The sequence below is a fragment of the Rhea pennata genome, chromosome 3 (genome assembly GCF_028389875.1).
Source record: "Rhea pennata isolate bPtePen1 chromosome 3, bPtePen1.pri, whole genome shotgun sequence".
In the NCBI taxonomy this organism is placed as follows: Eukaryota; Metazoa; Chordata; class Aves; order Rheiformes; family Rheidae; genus Rhea; species Rhea pennata.
Genome location: NC_084665.1, coordinates 82,900,073 through 82,927,908, shown reverse-complemented (window position 1 = coordinate 82,927,908; position 27,836 = coordinate 82,900,073). Strand labels below are relative to the sequence as shown.

The 27,836-nt window shown below is 33.1% G+C and overlaps 1 protein-coding gene across 1 annotated transcript in view; it reads left to right on the top strand.

The window, feature by feature from the left end:
* GRIK2 (glutamate ionotropic receptor kainate type subunit 2) overlaps positions 1 to 27,836 on the top strand; it is a 413,047-nt gene that overhangs the window by 206,368 nt on the left and 178,843 nt on the right. Inside the window, exons 7-9 of the mRNA XM_062570999.1 lie at positions 5,113 to 5,256; positions 6,302 to 6,409; positions 11,311 to 11,424. Coding sequence (XP_062426983.1) covers positions 5,113 to 5,256; positions 6,302 to 6,409; positions 11,311 to 11,424 — 366 coding nt within the window. The remainder of the gene's footprint in view (positions 1 to 5,112; positions 5,257 to 6,301; positions 6,410 to 11,310; positions 11,425 to 27,836) is intronic.

Here is a 27,836-nt window from a genome sequence, read left to right as displayed (position 1 = left end):
AAGCTAATATGTTTATCCTGTAAGAAGATGATGAAGGGCTACATGTGAAAAATTGGAGCTACTATGCAGGTAAAGATGCTATAAGAACCATAAGATAGTTCATGGGTCAATGAACCATGTCACACAATCCTGACTGGAGAATAAAAATAATATGTTTAAAGAATTTTTAAAATTTGCCTTTGTTTTGCATGAAATATTTTGTTTCTTAAATATCTAATCATCTTAAATAACTTTTTTTTTTTTTTTTTCAACTTTGTTTTAGTGGTCCACTTCTGCAAGTCCTTTTCTACAAAAAAAATATCCCTCATAGTCACTGAAAAAAATAGTCAAAATAAAGACTGCAATTATAAGATCTTGTTTGTCACAGATTTGTAAATACCAGAATCTTCTGATCTAATGAAAATAAACTGTAAATATTGCAATTAACTCTTCTCAATCATGAATCCATGCTAGACCAAATAATAAAGAACAGAAAGTAAATTTATTAAGCTTGTCTACTCCACTGGCTTATTTCATTTGCCACTCAGTGTAGAAAAATTCTTGATGTTTTCAAGTACTTCTCAAACCACCTTTTAGATAGAAGCCCATATTCCATTACAGAATTTTATTAATGATAAATTTAATTAAGGAAAAAAAACAATTAACATTCAGTTGAAAACTTGAAGGTTTTTTCCTGCTTTCCAGCTGTTTTTAATTATCTATATTTGAGTAATTAAAAGTTCTTCTAGATCATGACTATGTAACAGCTCATTTTTTTTAATTGATAGATTATACAGAAGACTACAATTTCTTATAATTAAACCTGAAATATGAAATATGAGAAATATAATTCTTCTTGAGAAGTGGGTTCTTCTAATGTAGCTAATGAAGTAACAAAATTAGCCTAGAAATACTTCATCCTAAATCAAAGGTAAACATGAATGTATAATAAAAATGATGTTTTTAAAAAATAGAATGTATATTTTTGCTATTTAGAGACAATTCTGGAGCACTCAGACATGAACAGGGATGAAGTGGTTAATTGGTACATCAAATTCTCAGGTATCTGGCTGGAGATAAATACAAAATGTTATAAAAATATTTCTTTTGTGCTATTAAGGTGCATAAACAAGTCATAATTTGATAATGTCATTACATGTCAAATCTGCAACTTTTTAAAAATCTTAGTAGTTAATTAGGCAAAAATTTTTCCAAAAGTATCTTTAATCATTCATATATCAAATGGCATCAATGTACTCTGATGTACTGTAAGTCTGAAGCTGATGTGAAGGTCATGATGTCTCTGTGCCATTAGGCTTGCATTTATCCATGTGGTTGACTGCAAGCCCTTCCTCTCACTTTGGGAAGGTCTTAAGATAGAGATCTAATTCTCAGACTCCTTCCATAGTGCATAAGCTGCTCATTTGGTTTTCACTTTGCCAGCTGGTTTCTTTTAACCTATCACCCATGCTTGAGGTCACTAAAAATCATACCCTTTGGATGCTAGAAAAAGGGCAGAATAACTTAGCAGAGAAGCAGCTTGTCAGTTCCATTATGTGGGGAAGATTTCTTCCTGACTGAGACCCAGGCTGTAGTGATTTTCTTGTGCATCTACTTCTCCTATGTTAAAAAAAACAGTAAAAAATACTCCCCCTCTGCCCTTCATCCCCCTAATATTGTAGGGCCCTCCCCTACAATATTAATCAACTAAGACATGATAAATATGTGACAAGACTCACAGTATATTCCCACTAGAGTTTAAAATTTGCCTTTGACATATCTGCAAGGGGTTGAGGGTGGGCTATTTCTTATTCTGAGGAAGTCTGGAGAAAAGCAATAGATTCTTTCTCTAATAATAAACTCACTCTCTACTTTCTCTACACTGAGTCTGGCTTCACTAGAGCCCTTCCACAGTGAAATGAGAGTGTCTACATGAAATCCTGTTAGACAGCACTTAGTAAGTAGGACTCACCAGTGATTAGTGCTATTAAGGAAACATATGTAATTAGAAGAGGCAAACAAAATATCCACAGAATGACAGGAAGTAAAGGAACGACAGAACAGTCTGAGAAGAAATGTGTAGTATGCAAGTGAGTTTGAGATAAAAATCAAAAGACAAATATTGGTATTTTCTCTCTAGCCAAGATATGTTGTAAGTGAGATCACTTCTCTACCAATAAATGGAAAACGCTTGCTTTTTGGTTTAGTAAATTCATCCAGTTGCTGTTTTTATCTCATGTTTTAGTAATTCTTTCAGTCATCAGGAGAGAGGATATACTAGGTAATTTTGTAAATGTACAAATGCAGTGATAGGAAAAAGATAAGCTGTTCTCTCTGAGTGCTAAAATCTTTTTTGCTGCTTCACATACTCACTTGAAGGAAAGACTTGTGGCCACAGATGTCTGTTATCTGACATCTTTGCCACCTAAATAGATCTCATTCTGTTTCAACAGAAAACTTTTGTAGTTCTTGTAGGTTTTTTTTTTTTTTGTGTGTGTGTTTGTGTGTAGATGTACACATCACAGTATAATAAGCAATATTCTAGATGAGTTTATCTGTATTCAAAGAAGTGATCATAAAGTGTTTCACTAGGTAGGACAAACCAAAAATGTAGTAAAAAATTGTACCAAGAAATATTCGTGAAATAAAACATAATCTTTAAAATGTTTAGACAAGTTAACAAGAAAGTATTAAATCAATTTTTCAGTAAAATTATTTTCTTGTATCATGTGTACTTTATTGAATGGCAGCATTGTAGCAGGTTCCAGTTTGAAGTTCAGGAAAAATTCCCTTTCTCAAAGTTCCTACCTCTTCTTCCTTCCAGTTCACCAATCTCTATTTAGATAAAGAATATTAAAAATTCTAGGAAATTAGGAAGCCTAATGCATGAGGGTGGAGAGCTAGGGCAATTGTTATCAGTTCCTGCTGTCTCTCAGATGAGAAGTAAAAGGATCAACCAAGAGAAACTCAACCTGCCAATTCAAGCATATACTTTATATTCTTTCCTGAGATCTATGCTGGTTTCCTTTTTCCAATAAAATCAGTGATTTTGCACCCAGAGAGGTGAGCAAAGTATCACTACACACATGCATTTTTAGTATATGATTCTATCTGTCTTTATTCAGTACAAACATTTAAGCACACATTTAACTTAATCTTACCACAGAGAGAGGATTGTGGAATCTGAGCCTATGTAAATAATGGATTTATCTTGTGGCATTTAAAAATCAAATAAGACATACAGATGCTAGTCAATGATTAGTGTATGTTGTGCATGCGTAAAATAAGTACAATCTGATTTAGAGTTATCGCCAGTGAAGCAATATTCATCAGTCAAGTATGAAGAATATTATCAGAATACAAATTACTTCTAAACCTGCAATGACTTATTTAATGCTTTCACTTGAGTTGACTGTCTGATCATCCTAAAGATTTCCAGCTCAGTGTCTTAAAGAATTTGACAGAAAACCGTGTTGCTCTGCATCTGACATAACATCCATTTGATTCTTACTGATGATTTGTATCAGTTATATGTCTAAATTTATATCTAAATAGTCAGTTAATGCTGTTTTTGAATTTCTGGTTGCTTCTTAATGATCTGCTTTTGCTGAAGTCTTCCAGCAATTCCCATCTCCTTTCATTGGTGCAAAGACTACAATTTTAGAAATAAAACTGATAAAAAAGAAGAAACTTTGCATTTCTGAGCCAGATTAATGTGTTGTACTTATTTTATAGTTTTTTCAAGAAACTCTTGTTTGGACTCCAGCTTCTGCCAATTATTGCCACTAGAGTATTAAGCTTTGTATGATGCTTACTCAGTGTGTCATTCCAACTTCAGAGAGTTTCACTGCCTCCTTGTCAGATGTCAGTTTGCCTTAAAAGCACTTTAATGCCTTAAGATTTTCTGACTGATTTGGAGTCTCTGGATAAGCAGCTTGGCATGTGAGATCATCAAAACCTATTGTACTGGCTATTTTAAAATTAGGATTTATTTCTGTTTGAATTTTGAAATCTCTCCTTGGGAAATCCATTTAAATGTAAACATATATTTTCCCTTTAACAGTAGCTTATGGCCTATAATGGTAAAGCACTTTTGCATGTTTATGTTTAGTTTTATTGTAAAGTGCCTAGGGATGCATTTGCGTGAAAGGCACTATATAAGCTCATTTTGTATTGCATTGTATTGTATTGTGACAAGTGCAGTAATCTCCAGGTTTCCTATCCATTAAAGAACTAATTTCACAGATCACTAATTATGTGAATGAGAAGGGGAAATAGGTCCTTTTTTTCTAAGGTATGCTGAGCAGATGGCATAGAGTTCACTTCTACCAGATGAGTCCAAGGTCCTCTCTTGCTTTTGGTTCCAAGGCTTGCCTCTGTTTATCAAACAGAATAGGAAAGATGCATCATTTTTTTTCCCTACATCATGATGGTATGTACTGAAAGGCAGTCTCAATCCAGTGCTAATACAACATTAGTAACTATGTACCTGGTCTAAACAACCTATTTATTTAGTGCAGGACATGAGAACAATTACAAAGAGTATGCATTATAATGCAACTCCAATTTGATTCCAATTTGTAGAAGATATTGATTAGGTCAGTCCTAGGGATTTAAACTGATACCCTGAACAGTGATTAATGAATCGGTTAAAGACCTTTGGGACTGTATCTAGTCTTTAATTCTAAAACAGAAAAACATTAGTCTTTTATCCTATGTACTTTTCTTCCTAGACAAGGTCTTGCTACCTTGCTAATCTATTTTTTTTTCTTCTCACTCATGAGAATGACTGATTTGACTCAAACATGCATACAGTGATTTATAGAGCCTGCTAACATACTGTTTTTTAAAAAATAAATCATCAGAGATACCAATGTACTGCTGTGATCCTGAGAAGTTGGTAACTGGGCCCTTATTTCAGGATTAGGAAGAGAAAAGCTGAGACTGAACGTCCTGACACTTCTGTTGTATGGCTTGGCAATAAGTCTGTATTTGATGGTGCTACACAAGCAGTCATATCGTTTTTTCCCTACAATGTAATGAGCAGTGCTACATTTTTTTTTTCCTCCTCTCACTGCTGGTCTGTCATATGCTTTCATTTTGTTCATGGCTCTGATTTCATTCTAATTTCAGACGGATGCAGCTCTAATGTATGATGCAGTTCATGTCGTGTCAGTGGCTGTCCAGCAGTTCCCACAGATGACTGTCAGCTCGCTACAGTGTAATCGGCACAAACCATGGCGCTTTGGGACCCGCTTTATGAGTCTCATTAAGGAGGTATGCCACTAATAAAATATGTTCTTTCCTTTTTTCTCACTCCCATTTTCTTTTGTTCCCACTCTGCTTTAATTCAACCTTTTTTTCAGCTGGTGGGACTCTCTTAGCTTGTTATATGTAAAGAGATTTGCAGGCAAGACAATATTTATATTTGAAAACAGGTCTTGCTGAAATATTAGTTAGAACAAAGTGTGTATTACAAAACAACATAACAGGGTGATCTAACTGTATTATAAATAAAACTTTTTTTATAGATTATTGAGGGTTTATTTGGAATAAAAAACAAACAAACAAAAACCAGCTCCGAACCATAGTCCTAACAATAGAATATTCAGCAACCAAATGCTGGCATACGTTCAAAGAGTTCAAGAATGAAGTTTACCCCTTCTTTTAATTTTCATTTGTTTACTACTAATAATAACTGAATTAATATATATGGCATTAATCTCTTTGTATACTGTTTAGGTACTGCCTTCCATAAATGTCCTGATCTTGCATTAGCAAGATCATAGCTTATATAGCTATGATCTTGTGTAGCTTACTGTAATTTAGAACAAGGTAATTTATACAAAATTAGGATGCTACACTTTAATAAAAGTAAGGAATCAGCTCTGGAAGACAGGGTCAGGGACCTAATGTTTGCTGTCTCAGTATATTTTCAGAGAACTCAGCATCTTACAAAAGTTAGCCCTTACTTGCATGAAATGTCCTAACAGAAAAATCAAATCCAGTATTTATAAGAGAGGAATTGGAGGCGAGGGGGAGGAACAAAAGTGGAATATTGGAGGAATGAAAATGAAACAGCTTTCATAAGAAAGAGTCAGTTGAGTAACATAGAAAGTTGCTAAAAATTGTCTGTGAAGCTTAAAGAAAGGTTAGTTTAATTAGCAAAAAGTAAATATGAAATAAGTCTGCCACAAGGTGAATTATTTAGACAGAATGAATAATTAATATTCCCATTTTGGCGGAAGTAAAATTTGTTCTTTTGTGGGAGAAGAAAAGGAGTGGTATTTATTTATGGAAATTGTTTTTTCTTTCTCCATAGGCCCATTGGGAAGGCCTCACAGGCAGGATAACTTTCAACAAAACTAATGGCTTGAGGACAGATTTTGATTTAGATGTAATCAGCCTCAAGGAAGAAGGTCTTGAAAAGGTATGTAGAATGTTTACCAAGAAAGTGATGTGAAAATAAAGAATAATAATAAAAAAAAAAAAACACACAAAAGAAATTTAAATTCCTTTCCCTGGATAAAAAGCTGTTTATATACCATGTTACAGAAAAATCAATTTGTATATCTGGGAATAAACTTGTGCTTTTATGAAGATCGTGTTTTAGAAATAATCTTGGTACAAAATCTCTTTTTCTCAAAAGAAGAGAATAAAACTAAAGCATTAGTTTGGAGAGTTCAAGTATTTATCCTAGTGATGGCTTTGCAAGCTAGAGTCTCATTACCATTAAAATTAAAGACATCTGGGTTTTCCTCTTATTGTTTTTGTGTGTGTCCACCAGCCTAATATAAATGTCATTATTATAAAACAAATTCGAAAAATCATAGTAGCATTACTTCTATTATTCAGAAATATATGATACACAGGATCTATAGTTGTTCTCCAGGTGACTCACTGGTCCTGGATACCTTGGATAATATGGCTAAGGTGTTTGGTTTCAAAGGAGGTTCTTGGGATATGAACCTTTTGTATAGAAATCTTCATAGTATGTGGCTGTCTTAAGGGAAGGCCATAACAAAGGAATAAACATTACCTAATTCAGCCAAATTTCAGTGTTAAATGATCTACACGTACCTGCCAGTCTCATTCCTCTTCATGTATCAAGTTTTCCTCTGCAGAAATGGAAGTACCTTGCTAAGTTCCCAGGCACTCATACTTGAATGTTTGGGACCAGAAAGTTTGGAATATTTGGATTCAGAAAATTTGTCTTGAAACAGAAAACAGACTTGAAAGAGAGAACATTAGATGAATGCTGAAAACAACCTGAAAAGCAAACTTTTTATAGGTACCTACTTCTTTAAGGTACTTCTGGGGAACAATTTAAAAATGATTGCAGTTGATGCAAATAGGTTTTCATACTAGCACTGTAGATCATAGAAATAATATCCATCAGAAAAAATAAATGAGAAGTTTAATATGAACTTTTAAATTGAAACTCCATGTTATTTTATTGTTATTTAATGTTATTTAATGCTTTCAATAACAACATTTATGTGTTACATGAAACTGTACCCATTCTCAGCCTGATACCTACCTTCAAAGAGAGAAGTTTTCTAGGAAAAGCTGTTATTCTGATGTCTGATGATTAGCAGCTCCTTAGCTGTGTTCACCTTCTAAGATCCTTAGATTCAAGAGAACTTACACAAGAATGAAAAGCTGATCCTAGAGACATTCATTAACATGCTTAATGTTGATGTCACTTAATGTCGCTTCATGTTGAGTTTAGGTTTAGTGGCGATTCCAATCCTATCATCTGTTCTTATGTGTGAACAGATAACAAATGGGTATGTGTGTTTTTTCTTTGCATCTTTTTAACTCGGGAAGAATTCACATGAACAGAATGAAATAAAATAGCTATTGTTTTTAGCATTTTTCTGTGTTTTAAAAAGGAACTGTAGTTCTGTTATTGGAATACAAAGTTCCTATTAGTAAGTCACACTAAAAAAAAATAAGGGAGTTGCACAGGCTCATGTCTTCTGATGTCAGGTTTTCTTTTACAGAGATGGAGTAAGAGATGCAAGGATTGAAAAAAGGCCCTCTTTCTGTAGCCTAGTATTAGCTCTATATGAAGTAAGGGCTCTGGAAGCACATACATATCTTTGGCCTAGCTATATAACTCCATGACGATCTGAGGACAGATCATTCTCCTCCTCTTCTCCTACCACTCTGCCATGAAGAAGCAGTGCAGGAGTCTGCAGTGTGTCTCTAATTATTACAGTTAGTGAACAAAGGTTCTGGACGTGCTGTAGTTGACGTCTGCCCTGCAGGCTGTGTTTAGCCCTTTTGTCCAGCATTCTGTTAGCCCTTCATTTTCAAATAAATTTTTATCATATATTGCTGCAAGGTAATATTCTCCCTAAATATACAGAGAAACTTAGGGAAGTCATCATGCTGCAGGATTGCATTTCCTTTTTTTTCTATGTACAACTGAATAGAGAAGTTAATATAAATAACATATTTTTCCAAAACCTGTTTTTCCAATACCTGTTTTAGGATATTATTTCTCTTATTGGGAAAATTTTCAAAAAGTTCATAAGCCGTGAACTTGCTTTGGAACATTAAAGTAGGTAATAACATTTCCAAAAATATCCAATGGCAAACCTGTAATTGAAAGACTAATCTATTTTTAAAAACATTTGACAACAGACTGACAGTAAGGAGTCTGCCCATGAGTATTCTGTGAAAGGAGTTGTAAGCTAAAGGAAAAAAAGAAAGATTATAGAGCTCTTATTCGATTTGCAAAGCTACTTGTTTGTGTATGAGTGGAACAGGTGCAATGCAACCTGTTTTCCTTCCTGGAAACAAAATGGAAGAATAGATCCATAGGAGTAGCTAAATGAGTCAGTTATGGCTGAAGAGTCTGAATGTAAATGAATGACGAAAGAGGAAGACTGAAGAAAATGAGGAAAAGAAGTCTCTTGGATCCAGGATGGCTTTAAGAACACTGGATAGCAGCATGAGTTTTCTGGAAAATAAAATTTTGACAATATACTTAATTTCTTTTCTGGCAGAAATACAAAACAAATTAATTAAAAATTGTAGACAATGTAATATATTTACATTTCAGTGACATATTTGATACTTCTTGCTAAAGCAATCTTACTAAAAAAAAAAACAATTGGCTTGGTTAACTTTTCTATATTGACTGGAAACTGAGAGAACACTGGTGTAAAATACTGCATAATGTATGCTCACTGGGCTAAAGGAATGGTGTCTGCCATCTGGATCTGTGTTACGTCTTCTTTTATTTTGCTATCACTATTGATTTAAAAGTAGATACACAAAAACTTGTTAATTTAATTCTCAATTGACAGTATATTAGAAGATATGAACCCCAGTGAAAGTATAAAAATAAAACAAAAGGGTCTACAGAAATCTGAAATATAGGAAGTAGAATTCCACTGAAAATACAGTAGTCTAAAACACATAATAGAAAAAAAAAGGAACTTAGGAAACATTAATAATGAAAAATACATAAGAAGCAAAAGGATAAATAGTTATAAAAGGATATGTTTTTTAAAAACAACCAGTATCTACTTGACCTGTGTATAGAGAAGTTCACAGAAAAGGAAGTTATTATTACTTCTTTCATGGTTCATTTTGGCTTTAAAGGGATTTGATGGTATTATTTTTTCAACTAAATGTGCTAACAAGCTTTGGAAAGAGCAGTAAGAATTAGTTATAATGCATCAGAAAAAATTATGGGTTAGGAAAGCATTAGCAAAGAATATCAGGGAATGTTGCAGAGATTCAAAGAGATAATGAGCAAAACCAGAGCAGTTTCTTTAGGGTATAGTAGTGTGAAATTAAGAAAAGGAAAATTTAGGTCTATATTCGTTAGACTAAAGTGCTTAGTTAACATTTGGGTTTTATAGGTTGTTTTACTGAGAAAGAGAAATCAGCGCTGAAGCAAAAATGTCTTTGAAGAAAACTTGTTTATATTGAAACAATATGAAGTTTACTTTTCTTGAATCCAGGAGTAATCCTCTAACATTACAGCAGGACACTTCTGAGTAGAGCAAATACATTTTAGTTAGTTCTTTCATTTAAAAGAGTGCTCTTAAAGCTTTTTTCAAGATCATCTAATTCAAATTGTGCTGAATCTCTCTCCATTGCACTCTCCCACTCTCTCTACAACTCTATCTTCTCTGTCTGTATCCCTTCTTCGCTGTCTCTCCCCCCATTCCTTCCCCCTGCCATCCTATCTCCCTTTCCCCTGCTTCCCTTTTTTCTCAGTTTTAAAGACCTAACTCTGTCAATTCAACTCATACGGAGTTACATCCTGAGCTGACTTGGAAGCTATGTGGTAACAAGTCATTTAAAAGTATAGAAACAATTCCTCAGGAATCACTTTGAAACGTTTAGATGTTAAAAAAAAATCTGTGTGCGCTTGTATAAATATAATTAAATAACCTAGTAAATAAATATCATTAATTAAACATACTATGTCACAGAATTATGTAATTAGTTTCCTGATTCAGATGTAAATAAACTTCACCTTATAGCAAGGATGTTGCTCACAATTTGAAATGAATTTTAATCTAAAATTCATTTCTAAAAACAAAAAGAAAGAGTGAGTTTTTTTTTCTTCCTTAGCCAAAAAATTTTGATGTCTAAAGATGGATTTTTCTGTTTATTGCCTGCCAGTTTTAGTTTCACAGTAATGAAATTAAAATTGAATGATGTAATCATAAGACCCATAACTTATTACAGAGTATGCAATATTGTCCTTGACCTGCACCTTAAAACATAACCCTGGACCTTTTTACTTAGATAAAAATCCTATTGACTTTACTGGAATAAGAAATTCAAAGTACAGAATGTCAAAAGGTATATGTACTGAACATTCATCAGGAAATCAATTCAGTTATTACACTTAATCTACTTTTAGTCTTCCCCATTACATTTTTTCAAAAAAACATCTTTTTGCCCTTCTGCTCTTTCTGATGAGAGAAAGGGTAAATCTTACTTCTGTAGAGAAGATGTTCTGTGCTCTGCAAATGAATTTCCACCCGACTATTACATTATAATCAGATGTGGTTTATCTTGAAGAATGAAAATTTAAATGGAAAAAAATAAGTATTCAGGGTGACTTCATACTTTCTTTGCATCATTTTCCCCCTGAATGTCACACTTCAGCAAACATACTTTGAAATATAGTGAATCATATTTTGAACAAGCACACTTTAAATAAAATGACAGAGGGTAATGGAGGAGGGGTGAATAGTAAGTGGTAGCAATCTCAACTTTTTCCTTCTAGTATTCTTTCTTAGATGTTGAAATATAACTAATGGACAATTTACATAGTACTGTACTGTTTTATAGATTGGAACTTGGGATCCAGCAAGTGGCCTTAACATGACAGAGAATCAGAAAGGAAAACCAGCAAACATCACAGATTCCCTCTCCAATCGCTCGTTAATTGTTACCACCATCTTGGTAAGCAATTACATTTGCATTTCCTGAAATGTAGTTGTACATGGAAGTTAATAGAGAAAGGTATACTAATTACAACAGTAATGAACACTTTGTAATATATGTTACAGTTACTTAGCAATTACTGTGTCATGAATGAACCACGGTTGTTAACTTAGTCATAGATATTTATTCTCATCTAAATTGTAAGTAAATTATTCTAACTTTGGAGTTATTTCAATTGATTAGTAATTTCAGTTTACTTATTACTGACTAAAATCTTTGGATCCTTGACAAAGCAATTGAGTTCAGCACCATGTAAGAGGATAAAAGGTGTTTGATTCAAATGAAGTGGTCTGGTTATTAGTCTGAAGATTTTAGTTGGCAAAATTTATTGCTTTCATTTGCTAGTCTATCACCATACTATTACTTTAGGAAAGTAGGATGTATTTGCCTTTTATTTTCATCACAGTTATTGCTTGATTATTTCCTTGAAATTTTTAATCAAGTAGAAATGTAATTTAGTAATCACCTGATCTAGATCAGAAGAAACATTTAAAGCAACTTTTTTATTACCATTGTTGACAAATTCACAATGGTGGCTGACATATTACTGATTTTATCTAATTACATATACATAGTTTTATAAAAATGAGTATTCAGTAATTTCCTCACCATAATTTTGAAGTAGTAGTTTTAATGTCAACACAAATTAAAAACTTTCCAGAAGAGCATCCACTGTGAAGTCTCATGTTTTTCTAGATATCCAAAATAATTCACTTTCCAATAATTTTAATAAGAAGTTTTTAGCTACTAAGATTTATTTTAATATTTCAAACTAGAATGAATTTCCATAGGTACAGAGATATAAATACCAGTGTGCCTTAAAGCTCTTGTTAGGTTAGAAGCACTCTGGCTTTAGGTGTACTCTAAGCCATAGAATTTCATCCAGTAAGTTGAACTATAGCATAAAGTTTGTTTTTATATGAAGACTTACAAGCTATAGAAAATCTTCTAACATCCTTTATTTCATTTATTCCACTCATTAAAAATTATATAGAATAATTAGAACGTGTCTGACTTTCAGCCACAAGTTCTTTTTATATTAAGAACAGCATAGTTTTACACAACTTCTTTTACAGGTAATTATAGATCGGAGATGTATCATCTCTCAAATTTCTTTTCTGTGAAATTTAAATCTACCTCTTATATTCACTTGCAATAGAGGCATGTTTTCTAGAGTTTGAGTCTGTCTTTCATTTCTTCTCTCTGCTGTGCTCAGGTTTTCAAATCCTGTGGATGTCAGAACTGGTGCAATGCTAAGTGTCTTACTAGTTCCATTTGAAACCTTTATTCCTGTTAGTATTGTATTCAGGTGTTCTGCCTAGGCTTTTTCTTGAAACATCCCACTGACAGCTCATAACTGTGTTTCACTTTTTTCCTAATTGCTTCTTAGTGTTACTGCTTTCCAGAATATAGTCATATCTGGTTATTATAAATTGTATTCCTGTTCTTAGATTCTTTGCGTTTAGATGCATGAGCATTAGTGCTAACTTTGTTTTACCTAGCAATTGATCTCTGTTAGTGATCTGTTCCCTTCATTACTCATTACTCATCCAGCCTTGAGTCATCTGCACATTTTGTTAGCAATGATTTTATACTTTCTTCTAGACTAGTGGTAACAGTACTGGGACAAGAATCAATACCTGCAAGAACCCCTAAGAAAAAAACTCTCAGTAATATAAGATGGTTCATTAGTACCTATATTTTGACATATATCTAGTAGGGAGGTTTTAATCCATGTAACTGTATGCATCAGATTTGCTATAGTGATATTTATATGTTTTTATTTTAATTATTGATTTCAAGAAAAGGTAAGCTGCATAAATGTAAGTAGTAGCTCTGTTAATGAGCGCTGAATTTGCACTGGTCACACTCACAAAAGTAGGTCCCTAAGATTTATGATAGAGAACAACTGCTGTCTGTAGTCAAGGATAGAATTTTTCTTGATAGATAACTTTCGATTAGTAGCATTTAGTAGGCATCTGTCCTCTTCGCATTCCTGGGTGGAATGAATTAATTATAAGAAAAGTGAGGACATTCAAATAGATATTTCTAATTGCTCCCTTATAACTGCCTTCAGCTACTGTTTGATAAAAGTTTTTGCATTTGCAATAGCTGTTTTCAACTGTAAAGTCATGATAAGAGTAGTAGCAGAATAACAGAATGAAAAAATGTTTTGGTGAAGAAAACATGCAGTGGCTTGCTTTCGTAGCTCTGTCTTTTTGTGCTTAATACATTCCTATGGGGCAGAAAGCATTTTACTAAATTATTACAGTGTAGCAAAGCAGGGGATCTGTGAGGGGAATCAATGTACAATGCTACAGCTCTTAGCATCTTAGAATTTTTTTTCTTTATCACCTTTCTCTTCTCTCCTTTTTCATTCTGAAAAATACTTAAGAAGAGACAGTTCTCTCACTTAAACTGTTCGCATGATTTTTCCAGGTTGTTTTTACACTTTAGCAATTCCCTGCAATATATTTAGCAATTCTCTGTAATATATTGTCAGCCATGGAATCTTAATCGTTTTTTCCTATAGTTGGCTCTTACACTTTTATTTTAAAGACCCCAGTTTTTGTTTTTGATTCTGCCTTCTGAACAGTATCCTCTTCCTCCTTTATACTGTGATCATGAAGATCTTTAAAAATGTGATCATACCTGCTTTTTCACTTACATTCTGGTCCACTGAAGAAAATGTATTGACAGGAAAAATAATAATAAATAACTTGAAATTCATAAACTCAGCTACTCCAAATAAAGAGGGACTTACATGATCTTTCTGTCTTGACTTCTACATAGTACAGGCTGTAGGAAACAAGATGAAAGATTGTTCGTTGCCTTAGAAGCCATTCATCAGCTTTATTACTGGAAGTGTTTGGGGTTTCCAGCATGTTTGCACTTCTCAGAAGTCTTGTGGTATATAACTTGATGAAAAGATCTATATCTCTTCCGAGATCTGGTTGCAGTGCAGCCCAAAGTACACGCCACACAAATCTGATGGGATGATGGTCAACTTGTGATTTTTGGGAACATTTGAAAAAAAATTCAAGGAAATTGTTCAAACCTTTTCTAATGATAGCTTTGGGTATCTCATTCTTTTTGACACAATTATTCTGTTTGCAGATTAATGTCATCTGCATATGAACTTCAGAACTTCTTACAGAATTAAAATTCTACATTCTGAGAAATTCACTACTAAAAAATTAACAGAATTGTCAAGTTCATTCTAAGGGATTCCTATACCTGCTAAATTGACTTTCATATTATAAGAGTGTATGTATGGTGTTTGATTGCTTATGCTAAATTGCGTACCAGCCCATTCATCTTTTCATATAGTTTAATTTCTCCTGTTCAGTTGAAATGGATGCTCCTTTCCTGTCTTTGTAGCTTCCTAATGGCTTTTCTCTGCTTCATATCTGCCCACATCAAAGCTTTGTAAAGCTCCTTGTTGCCAAGTTTAACTTTTGCAAGACATATCTTGTTTTCAAAATAAATACAGACACAAAATAAAGCAAAAACTCAAGTTTATTGCAATTTTGATTTTTTTCTCCAATTTTTTAAGGTTTGAAAAATTTTTCATTTTTATATGAATACTTTCTATCTCTTCTTTTTCGGTTCAAAGAGTATTTAAAATGGATGTCTGTGATACTCCCAGATTTTAAATAGGAATATAGAGTAACTCTTTTTTCTAACTTTATAATAATCTTTGTCTTTTTCATTTTTATAGTGTATTTTGAGGAAAGATATCTGATACAGACTTTGCTTTTCATTTTCTCATAATTAATGTTGCATGATTCTATGATGATCACACAACCTCTAGATTTTGAGATATTGGTAACCCAAATAATACTTGATATCTACTGATGTTATAACCCGAACAATTATTTATCTCTCATAATTCAATTTATTTTTTTGTATTATCAGGAAATATTTCAATCTATTTAGTAGGAAAACTGTAAACTTGGCATTTTGTATTTTTGATTTAGTGAGATATGACACCTGATTCTTCTTTGAATCTAATGGAATATATGATTCCTTATTTTCCAGTTTTACTTACCTCTTTTTAATACACTTGTCTTCCCTATTGTGCCCATATACTTCTCCCTGATTTTGTATACTCATTTTAACAATCAAAGTCTACAACCTCTTCTTTCCGAATCCCTTCTGTCTCAGCTCTACTCCTCCATCTTCAGCCACAAATACATACTTTAAAATTGACTGAATTCCTGAAGGCATAGCTGAAATGCAAAGCAAACTGCTTTAATGTATTTAAGAAATTTCCCATTGAGAGAGATAAGTTAACTTACTTTAAAGATTATGTGCTCAAAATACAAAAATTTTAAGTTAAACATCATCCGTGCCCCGAGACAAATCATAGTGTCTATGCACCCCAATAACATTTGATGTCTTCAGACTTGCAAGGTACTCAGACATATGCATGTCCACAATGCTTGTTTCTATTACACACATAACATTTGGTAAAACTTCTAGCAAAAAATAGACAGTTTGAAGGTCGTCATGATATATGAATCAGTAGAATCAGCACAAATTGCAGTAATTTTGACTTAGCAGAAGGAGGTCAACAAAGCTATTTTTCTGCAGTGCTGGGTGCAGGCAAAAGGTAGAATGTTCATATAGTTAAATTTTTGGATTCAGACTGAGAAGTACTTTCTTTGCTCTCCAGGTTTACAGCATCATCTCAAACAGCTTTTTTTCAATTACTTCTCTAGCGCTTCAATTCCCTTCTACTGAAATGTTAGTAATAAAAATGTGCTGTCAGATGTTAGATGTGTGACAAGGATGTGTTTATAACTCCTTTTGAGAGAGTCAGGATTTGTACTGATGAGCATCAAGGGAAAATTCTAGGACAATCTGAGGAAATACATGCTAGGAAAATGTTTGGTGCATTTGTTGGATGCCTTGGGTTTGGATTTGTTTTTTTTCCCCACAATCTTTGGTAAATTTGTTTAAGATATATTATAAGAACAGAATGTTTCACTTACCATTATAAGAAGACCTAATTACGTCTTTGATGGTCTTTTTGTAAGTGAAAGCAGTACGATTCAGTTTAGCTGAAAAGTAGGTTAGTGCAGTCTGCAGTGTGCAACAGTTTAATGATTTCACATCATTAGTGATTTTAGTTTTTATTGTGGCTAGTTTTGGTTAAAGTACAAATTCACTCACATATAATTTGCTTTACTGGAATGGAAACTTAGTACACTTTCCTGGGATGCAGCTGAATTAATTTACAGTCTAGCCAAAGTTAAAAGTAAGCCATGTGTAAATAAAGAAAAGTATTTTATTTAGGATCCTGGCAAAATGAGGAGTGAAACTGCAGAAGAGAATAGCTGTAGCTTCAATTCTTCAGGCCATGATTTATAAAAACATAATTATGGCTACATATTTCATGATCCAGAAGGTCACTCTAGGAAGTCTTCTGAGAAATGTCTCAAGAGATGGCAAATAAAGATATTCGTAATGAATTTCTTTCAGAAACAGTGTCATGGAATAAGCCTACTTTGCTGTTTTCTTGTCTCTGGCCTTAATATCTTCTAGCAGAATATCCTGAGTTAAATGACTAGTGAGATGTCTGAGTAATACATTATATTGTTTTGATTGATTGTAACTACTGGATTGCTTCACCTCTCCCACTTGAATTCTGACTGCCAACTGTGAAAGCCTATTGTGTATTCCTTACATTTGACATGAAAGCTAATTAGATATGGCAGCCTTTTAACTCCAGTATCCCTGGTGAACAGAAGTTAACAATTAAAATTCCCTGTTCTAGCAGTGGCAGATTTTCAAGATTATTCTTCGCTTTTCATCATCAGGAACTACTACTTCTTGTTTTGCTTTTCCAATACTGATAGTAATAAAAATATTCTAGCTTCTTTAACTGATTCATATGTCCATATTGGAAATACTAATGAGCAATCTACAATTTAATAATTAACCATAAAAATTAAAATCATTATCATTTAGAACGATGAGCTTATTGTCATACTTTTTAAGATTATCTCTGTAGTTAAAATATAATAAACATAACCCATGGAAAAATTCAAATAAACATTTCTTGTCCCAATCTATTTGTAGAAGAAACTATAGAGAAAAGGGCAATGAAGTATAAAAAAATCTTTCAATTATTTTGTACACTTCCACATCTGGATAGAGTAAGTGGGATTTCATGAAAGTGGTAGTTGTATATTTAAAGCATTAAAACCATTCTGCAAATCTACAATTTAATTTAACATATAGAAACTGTGGCAAAATAATCTTTTTTTGTTTGTGATGCAACATAGGCATTAAAAGTGAATAGGTATAACTTTGCAAATAAAATCTGTGAGTATGTATAATGGAAGAACTGCTATATAGATAATTTTAGTGGAAAAAAACACTTTTGAAGATAGCACACTTACAGAGTATCATAGAAATAATTCAACTTAGAGAGTCATTATGGGAATAAGCATTCATTGAGGCTTATTGCCTAAATCAGAGGTAAATATTTTGATTATATAATCTGGCCTTTAATATAATACAATTGAAAACTGACTCCTCCATGTCATTTTCTTTGAAACCTGCCCAATTTTTATTTTATTTGATTTCTGGACATCAGAAGTCTGTATTCATGCCAAATGAACACTTTACTTCTTGATTTAATCCTGTATTTTTGCTTCCAAACCCCCTCTGAGCATGGTATATGACAAATGACTGTCTTCTGCTGATGATTTCATCTTTACTGTCACTGAAAAGAATCAGTGTGGATGAAGTTTCACCACATAGCTGAGAGGACACCGATTTATCAATAAGGCAATATCTTTAAACATCAACAGTATGTATAGACAGTAAGTTTGTACAGACATACCAACTGTATTGGTCACTTAGGAGTCATAAAATTCTTGAATGAACTTTCATAATTTTTATGCTACTCAATATGTACTTTTCAAAAATTCATCCTCTGTTTACAGTCATAATTTCTAATCTACCCACTACTTATTCTTCCTCATAATTGTATCTTCGTTTGCAGTGGTTTCAGTTAGCCTACTTTGCACTTCTTGTACTTTCAATTAATATTTGATATATAAACAAGAAGTACCAAAAAAGTACAGAACATTTGCCAACTTATCTTTTCTAAATAGTTACAATAAAGTTTTACTCTCCTAAGAATGCATGTCTTCCCGTAGGTTTATGATCTGTATTCTAATTCTTCTATTTTTAACTTTGACAGTTATCATTACTAAGTTTTTAATAAAGGAATTTCTCTACCTAACATTTTCTATAGACTTGATTAATTTTCTTCTCGTTTTGTACTGAATTTGTTTATTTCTTTCTAGTCAGCTAGACCAGGGGCTAGTCAGCTGCTGTCACAGATAATTGATTTTCCTTGTGCTTAGATCAAGGCCACATAAACTAGATGTCTTTCCAACTCACCATAAGCCAGTGTTTCATGGAACAAGATCATTTTGTATTATTTGACTTCTTGAGTTAGTTAATATGTCTCTCATTCTTTCACTAGACTAGAATGATCTCTTAGAATAACACCCTATCCTCTAAAATCTGTAAAATATTCTGCAAAGTATCATGGAGTCCTCTTCATTTGATTTTGAAGAGTATCAAGATACAGAATAGTATTTCTGTAAAGGAAGGTACTCCATCCTGCTATGTAAGTGCTCCAGACAGAATTTAAAAAAAAATTAGGAGAAAATAGCCCCAGAAATATTTTCTAACTTCCTTTCCCCTTTGAGATCTCTTTGCAAGTGTATTGGTTTTTCTTATGTGTTAGGCTGAAGAGCTGTCTTCAAATGTCTTGGTTCCATTTTTTATTTCCCTTTACCTACTGATTCTTAAAATACAGTGTTACTACATTTTCCATGGGATATACTAGTGACTTGCAGCAATACGGAATTCACTTACTTCTCTAGTAATTATGGCCTTGCACTATGGTCTTTCTATATTCTATATTTCTATCTTTCAGCCTAATTTTTAAAATATCTTTATGTTTATATATATTCATATATTTGTAATAGTGATTACAGCTTCCTGGGCTACACTCTGATTTATGATGTTTCTGATTTTTCATGAGCTCCCACTCCTTTGCTTCTTTAAATCTAAAGTAATGATCTTTTCTTATTCTGGCTAAGATCTCTTCTGCTCATCTGATGTTCCATAGTGCTTTTATGCTAGTTCTATTGGAATTAATTCTTTTCCTCTCCATGATCCAACTAGCACTCCATGTAACGTCTCTATAGGCAGCAAAAAAGAAAAGTCACTCAGTCTTTGATAGTCATGACTGCTGTTTTATAACTGGTTATGATGGCTTTTGTACTTGTAAAGCACCGTTGTTGCATCCAAATTACAGCCATGCTTCAAAGATGGGATACTAGACCAGAGGCAGCATGATAGGTTTGGTTCCCTTTAATGTTATTAAGATTATACTTACGTGTGTAGAATATGTAGGGTAACAATTCTGAACATGCATTTGGAAAGTTGTGGCAATCACACAACCAGTCATTTCTGAGGCAGTTCGATATGCAATTTAAAGATGACTAGCAGTCATGGGCAGCTTCAGCAGGCTGATATACAGGATCAAGTTATGTGACCCCTGTACAATGGTTGGTTAATTTATTTATTTTCTTGTCATTGAATATTCATTCAACACAGCAAAAGTTCATTAGAAGAATATGTGTGCATTATACTTTTGCACTGTTTGTTATTAATATCTAATTATGGCAATGTTACTGGTACGTTATTGGAACTGTTTACTTAAATCTGCCCTCTTCATTTTGCAACACCCTCCAGACTGTTTCTAAACTGACCTTTTAAATGACTACTGCTCATCAGTAACTGGCTTGCAGTTGACTCCTGGCAAGAATGATAAGTTGGAAGAAGTCAGATAACTTTGCAAAAATTTACTAAAAATCGTAAAGGCAGCTCATATAAGGAAGATCTATTCATAAAATTCACGTTAAAGTCTAACTGTTGTAACAATAATAGTACTGTAACATCAATCTTTTGATGTGTTATTGAGAGAACAGATGAACATAATCTTGAGGACAAATGCAAGAGACATATTTCTAACACTCTGAATCTTCTCTGTAGTGCTAAGGTTTTTCCAAATTGTTCACTTGTATTGCATTGACAAATTGTGTACACCCATGTGCAAAAGGATCGTTGCATTCCCCAAATAACACAAGCTCTTGTTTACAGAGTTAATTACCCAAATCAAGCATTTCAAACTACTAACAGTTTATGTGACTATCTCCTGCAGGTGCAGTGCGGATGCTTAGCACTGAAAAGAATGCATTTATAGTATATCTCAGGCTTCTAATAAATTTCAGGATGGGTTATGTTGTTGTACTGTTATCTCAACCACTAGAGCTTTTGGCAATTTATCTTCTGTGAGGAGTGAAAATTAAATTTGTTTGCCCTTGGTATTTCTCTGAACCCTCCTATTTTAAAAGTCTCATTCAGAGAAAAAAAATCTGCATGAAATATAACCAAATGTTGGAATGAAAACAGTGTTTGATTTCACTGACCATTTCTTCAGATTAAACATGATAGTTCAGTATTAGAGGTATCTCCTGACAGTTGGAGGACTGTGCTGCATGTGTCTAAACACAGACACATAGTGATGTTGTTCCTTTACATCTGTCTCTCCTTATTGCTACTGAAATAATACCTTTTCCAATTCCTGCTTTTCTTTAAAAAAATATACTAAATATTATAAGTTATCTACCTATAGAATTAGATGTATGATATATATATATGTATGAACCTTTGAATATATGTAATTCAGTCTCACTTTGTGATTGCAAAAGGTTTATATGCTTTTATAGGATCTTAATTCTTGTGGAAAAATACCAATTTATCTAGCATCTCAATTTCAGCTGTAAGTTAACAATAGCAAAACTTTATTTGTCCTTAATCCTTTCATCTCTCTCATTATTCCCAATGGATTTATCTTTTTTTTTTAATATGCTAATATAAATATAATTTAGGCAGCTTTAACTGAGGTCCTATGAATACTGTTACAATACTAGTTATAATACAAAATGAAAAAGAGACCTAAAAAAATGGCTAAATTACTTTCTCTTTCTATTCCACTCCAACTATGTGATTTTTTGCATCTTTTTCTGATAAATTATTCTGATGTTGATGTTCTTTAGTGCTGTTTCCCATTTTCAATCTCACATTCTAAGAACGAGTTAAGCTAGCAACAAGATTAATTTTGATTAAGAAAAAGGTTGTGTTTAAAGTGCCATAACTTGCCTTCTGATTGCTCTTACTTCAGGACAAGAATGCCTCATAAAAATTGATGCAAACTCTTTGCTATAGCCTAAATTAGTTCAGATTATGGCACTCTATATTCATTGTCTCTGCATGAAAGTTTATCCAGGAACCCTTTTCTTGGAGTTTGGAGAAAAATTTCTTTCTATGCTCTCTGTGTAGACAGAGATTATTCAATGGCATTTGCTTGAAGTTACTCATACCACTGCAAGGAATAATAAAGATGCTGATGGGAAGCTTCTTCTGGGAAGATGTGGCCAGCTGAAAGATTACATTTGTTAATCTCAACTGAAACTATTCAAACTTTAAAGAATATTTTGCAAGTATTCTGAAAACAAGTGTAACCTCAACTCATTTTGTAATGAGATCTAGTAATTTTTTAAGGGCCATGTTCTCAGGAGCTGCAGGACAAAATTAAATTGAGAACAAGATTAAATAAGTATATATATCTATGATCTTTACATACAACTCAGCTGGATGGTAATTGTCTTCATGGAAGTATTTGGTACAAGTGATTACCCACCCATATGGGCGATCATATATTTAGTGCATAGACGCTTCCCTCAGAACATGCTTTTTTCTAACCAATTTGTGTTCATCTGTAATATGAAATTAAAACTTGAAACAAGTAAAATGTGTAGTAGATCCTTTCAGTGGAATTGTCCAGAATAACTAAAGACTATGGTCAGTATTTGGCTGTATAGTGTATATTGCCAGACAAGAAAGAGAAGAATATGAGAAAATTTTGGAATAAATGACAGCTGTCACTGATGAAGCTGCCAGAAAAAACATTCTGATAAACTAGAACTGAATCTTGTCAAAGCTAAGTGAGAAAATGTTCTACCTGGCAAACAAAGGCTGTGGAAAGAGAAAGCAAATGTTTTGGGCAGTGGAAGACTATGTAAATTTAGCAGAGAGATCCAAAGGCAGCAGAAGTCACTAAGTAAGGGCCTAACATATGGATCTTGAAAGTTTTAAGACATTAACAATAACTCATGTTTCCAGACTTTTCAGAACAAAAAGCTTTTTCTTCCCTGCATAACAGAATATTGTAAATGTTAAACACTAGCATGTAGGCCACTGTAGCCCTCATCTAAGCTACTTAGAGTATAGGGTAAGAAAAGACTATGGAGTTGGAGCCAGGAACTCTAGAAAGTTCTGCAAGACTTTTTTGTTAAAAAAAACAAAAAAAACAAAAAAAACAAAAAAAAAAAAAAAAAAAAAAAAACAGAACAGCTAAAACAATTGAGCATTGCTGTAATGACCTTATGGGAAAATATGCAAGAATATATGGGTGACTAGAATTTTGTTGAATGGCTCAGCAAAGGAAAGGAGACATAAAAGCCATAAAAATATGCACTGACAATTGTACTACCTACCTGGTATCACACACATTGAAATTCTGTTCCACATAATTCACAATTGCATGGAACGGAAGACAGAAACAAAACTCCTGTCAAAAAAAGTTAGATAGATTGGGGTATGCATGACTCAGTGTAAATATCTGAGTAATTCAGAGGAAAAATCTTATGGACTGAGGTTTTTGTTGGCTACTTCAGCAGAATTTGATTTTGTCTGTATGTTTATCTGCAGGGAATATGAAGATAGGTGAGACTTCCAGTGCTTCTCACTGAAATTAATGCAAGTCTCTAGCGTCAGCTATAAATAATTACTCGTGCAGGAGGTTATAACAAATAGTTTTATATTTACTCTGCTATCATATAAATAATGGCACTTATGAATCTGAAAGAGCAGGAACAGCAATGAGTGCAGTTTGCTAGGAAAACTTTCAAACAAGAGTAAATATGCAATTAGACAAGTTCATCCCATATGGCCAGAAGACAGATGTCTCATTCTTGACATAAATCCAATCCTGGAAAATGGGTGATCATTTCCTGGAAAAGAAAAAATTGTTGTTTCCAAACAGCAAAAAGGCCTAATAATATTTAAAAAGAATCCTGGGCACCTGGAGTAAACAAAATGTAATATTTGAAAATAAAGCAACAGGTCTGTTTCTCTCCCTGGTCAGTGTTAGACTGAGGCATGCCTTCCCTTTGCGCTACTCCTGAATTGTTGTTTGGATTTTCTGTCTTGGCTTTTCTTTTGTCTTGCCTGACTCTCCGTGGGCTGCTGACAGGGCCCACTGCCGTGACTCCTCTGCTCTGCTTGCTCAGCTCGGGAGCTGCGGGACTGTACCCTGTCTGCCCAGCCCGGGCAGTGGCCACCCCCAGCTCCCACCTCATCCTCTCTTCCAGAACAGCCCTGCTCTTGCTGATGCACCGTTTCTGTGACTCATTTTCAGCATTGTGTTTTTCTTTTGTTATTGTTTTCAATTTTACTACCTTATGGAAAATCCACTCTGATTTTCAGATTTAATCCACAAACCATTTCAAATAACAGACATATGGAACATATGCACAATATTTGTTTTTGCTGGATATCCAATGCTAATCTTCAGTTTGCTTATTGAAGGTTTAGATAAATGGATGTCATAGGGATTCTACAAAGTAGGTGCTTGCTTTATCAATATTTTAGAGGAAAATATTAAATAAAAATATGTAACATTTTAATATCTCATTTTCAAGGAGCCAAGTGGCAAAAAGCTGTTAAGAAAAAAATGAAATTCCATTTTTTCCCCACGAAATGCTGGAAAAAATTTCTCATGATTTCATTTTCATTAATCAAAGACTTAAAAATCATTTACTATTTCTTTTCCTTCTCTATAGACTCTAGTGTATATCTTGTCAATTTCATTTTTATTTTATGACTTTTTTGTACTGGCTTTTCTGTATGTATAAATATAAGTATGTATATATGTGTATATGTGTAATATAGAAATATGTATTTTAGGGATGGTGTCAAAAAGGGCAGCTTTAACAAAACCTCTGAAATGACTGGAATTAAAATCTTAAATTTATGGGTTAGATGTACAGTCTTCTTTATTTGACTGTGTTTGTTGTTTGTTTTATTTGACTTGACTTTTTGAAGAAATTGAATTTTTTATGTCTTCAGTAAAAATATTAGTATTTAAAGTGTAGCTAAATCGTTTTGAGTATTTCAGTTTAGTATAGGATATTATATTACCAACTACTGTTGGTAAAAAGTTCCAGACATTTTGGAATATTTCAAAACCACATAACTTGACAATTGTCTATCTCAACAGTGATGAGTTCGTTTCCTGGACGTCAAATGTTTTTTTCTCAACAACAGTTTTCCAAGATAGTTGTTTTCTTCCTCTCCTTTTTTTTTTTTTTTTTTTTTTTTTTTAAGCTTGAAGAGATTGAGGTTGGCTTGTTTGTCTAGCAATGCAGTACAAATTCCTAAATAAACTATTGAGGCACTTAATTATTATGAGAAACCAAGTTTCTCATAATTCCTAAACTTATTCTAACTTCTCTTAATTTTGGGGGGCATTTTTTTTGGGCCATTACTTCTTGTTCCCTCTACAGGATATGCCGAAAAGATCTTCTTTTCCTTCCTTTATGCAATAATCTTTTATATCTTGAAGGCTTAGCACTTCCTCCTCAGTCTTTTATTCCTTAAATAAGACATATTTTTTTTCAGTCTTTCCACATCCTGTTTTGTAGACCTTGAATGATTCTCATGGATATCTTCTGATCTCTCATCAATTGGTTCACATTTTTCCAGAAGTGCAGTATCCAAAACTGGATGGAGTATAGCAACTGAAACATTCATAGTGTCAAAATTATGGAATCACAAAATCATTTTGATGGGAAGGTACTTCTAGAGGTCTGCTAGTCCAAACTTTCACTCAGGGTGGAACTATGTAGCTCCATTACTTAGAGTGGAGTTTCTTGTGTCTCAGAAATTATTCTGCTGTGCATAAACTATAGTTTTGGATTGCTGTTTTCTCAGTTAATAGTCTTATTTTATCAGATTGCTACCTAACCTGCTAGCTAACCTCCTGAATTTCTACAATTTCTAATTCATTCTGAAGTATGGAAATGTTCATTAATTCAGTTTGAAAGTCATCTTTTTTTTTTTAATTAATCTTTTCGTTTCTAAAGCTTATTTTGAATTATGATGGTGTCCCATTATAGGGTGAATGCACATTCAATTAGCATGCTTTCTGCTCCAGTACAGAAGGATAAATGGAAATATTTAACTTTACCTGGTATGGGAACATGACTCATTACAACTTTCCAGGTTGATAATGAACCACTCTTAATAAAATGGATATTCTGAGCATTTGAATTTTGTTATTATTTAATTTTAGGAAGAGAGGGATGACTTTGACTATAACATGACATTTTTGACTTTCTACAACTTCTTCTTTTCTCCATATTCTCTTGACTGTACATTCAGACAAACGGAATAGTTTTACAATTTATTCAAGGACAAACAAAAATTATTATTCTAAAAATTACATTAACTGGTCTATAACTTCATAGCCCTCCTTTATCCATGGTCTAAAGTTTATTGGATTGGAAAGAGAAAGATAAGCCTTTTGCAGTCTACTTGAATGTCTCCAAACCTCTACAAATTCTTAAAGGTAAATGCTAACAGATCTAAAATTGCTCAAAGCAGTTTTTCTATGGTGAATTCATCAGCTGCAAACTTCCTGAAAATATTTTAAGTCCAAAGATCTGTAAAGATACCTTTTCTTATTTAGTCTAAGCCATTTTGTCTGTGTTTCTTCTGTTAATTGTATGGATTGTCTGATCAGTATTAGCCTTCTACTGAAGGGAGAGACAGGAAAATCATCAAACTCTTCAATCTTCTTGATATTTTTCACTTCATGTTGGACAACAGATGAATTATTTCCTAGACTTTATTTTGATACCTGCTTTTAGAACATCCCATTTTTTTTCATCCTTAATACCCATTGCTAATTGTATCTTTTTTTTGTATTTTTGCCTTTCTTAGTTGTCCCTGCAGAGGGCAATTTTTATTTGTTTGATTTTATTTCACATTCTGAGGTAGCTTTCATTTCCTTTATGCTTTTTTTTTCTTTTTCTTTTCTTTTCTTTTTTCTTTTTTTTCTTTTCTTTTCTTTTCTTTCTTTTTTTTTTTTTTTTTTTTTTTTTTTTTTTGGAGTTTCAAATCACTGAAGAGCTCATTTTTGAGCCATATTACTCCTTTTTTTTTTTTTTCTTGCTATGTTTTGTGCTGGCTTAGCTTCTGCTTGGCCCTTTCTATAAGGAATTCTCAATTCACCTGAACAACCGTTATCCTTATAGATATTTTCTATGAGATACTTCACAACAGTTATCTGAGTTTATTAACAATAATTGTTTTCATATATAGTCTTTGTTCTGTCACTTTCTCTGCTTCTTAAGCATTGTTCCATGATCATTGTTACTTAAATTATCTTCTGCTTTCACATTTTCAGTTAGGTCTTGTCTTTCTTGTACTACATATAGAAGAGCTCCCCTGGAGTCACTTACCTATCAATTGTTTGAAAGCTTTCTGTTACTACAGCTCAGTGTTTTTTTTCTGAACAATTCTTCAGCAGTTCAATTAAGATCTGGAGTGTACTTTTTATGAGCCCTCCCCCTTTTTTTTTTTTTTTCAAATCAGGCCCTAACGTTATTAATTTCAGTAGATATAAAAATAGAATCCCAGCGTAGTCTTGAATTAATAATGTGATTTTTTTAGAAAAAAAAAGTTTATGAGAGGCAAAAAGGAAACTAATGTCTTCTGAACACAGTTTAAGAACAACAGATCTCCCTGCTTTCTTCTGTGTATTTTATGTAAACTATGTATGCTGAAGTTCTAGTTTTGTGCAGATAAAAAAGCATGAATCATGGGACACCTCAAGTCAGCATCAGAAATGCTGATAAATCCGTATTAAACCTGTCAGGTTCCTGTAGAATGAACTGCCTTTAACCCTGCTGAATGCTGGTGGGGAGATTTAGGATTGTATGAATTTTATTAAGTTACCCTGGAGAGTTTATCTTCTTACTTGTTGTCTTGTACCAGGTACAATAATTGCATCTAATACTGTTCCTATTACCTTCCATTGTGCTTCTTTTTGTTGATATATGAAACAGAAAAGCCGCTCTAAAATATGAGCAAAACTTGAGCGCATATGTTTAACCTTTCAAATAGAAATTGAAGATGGGTATTGT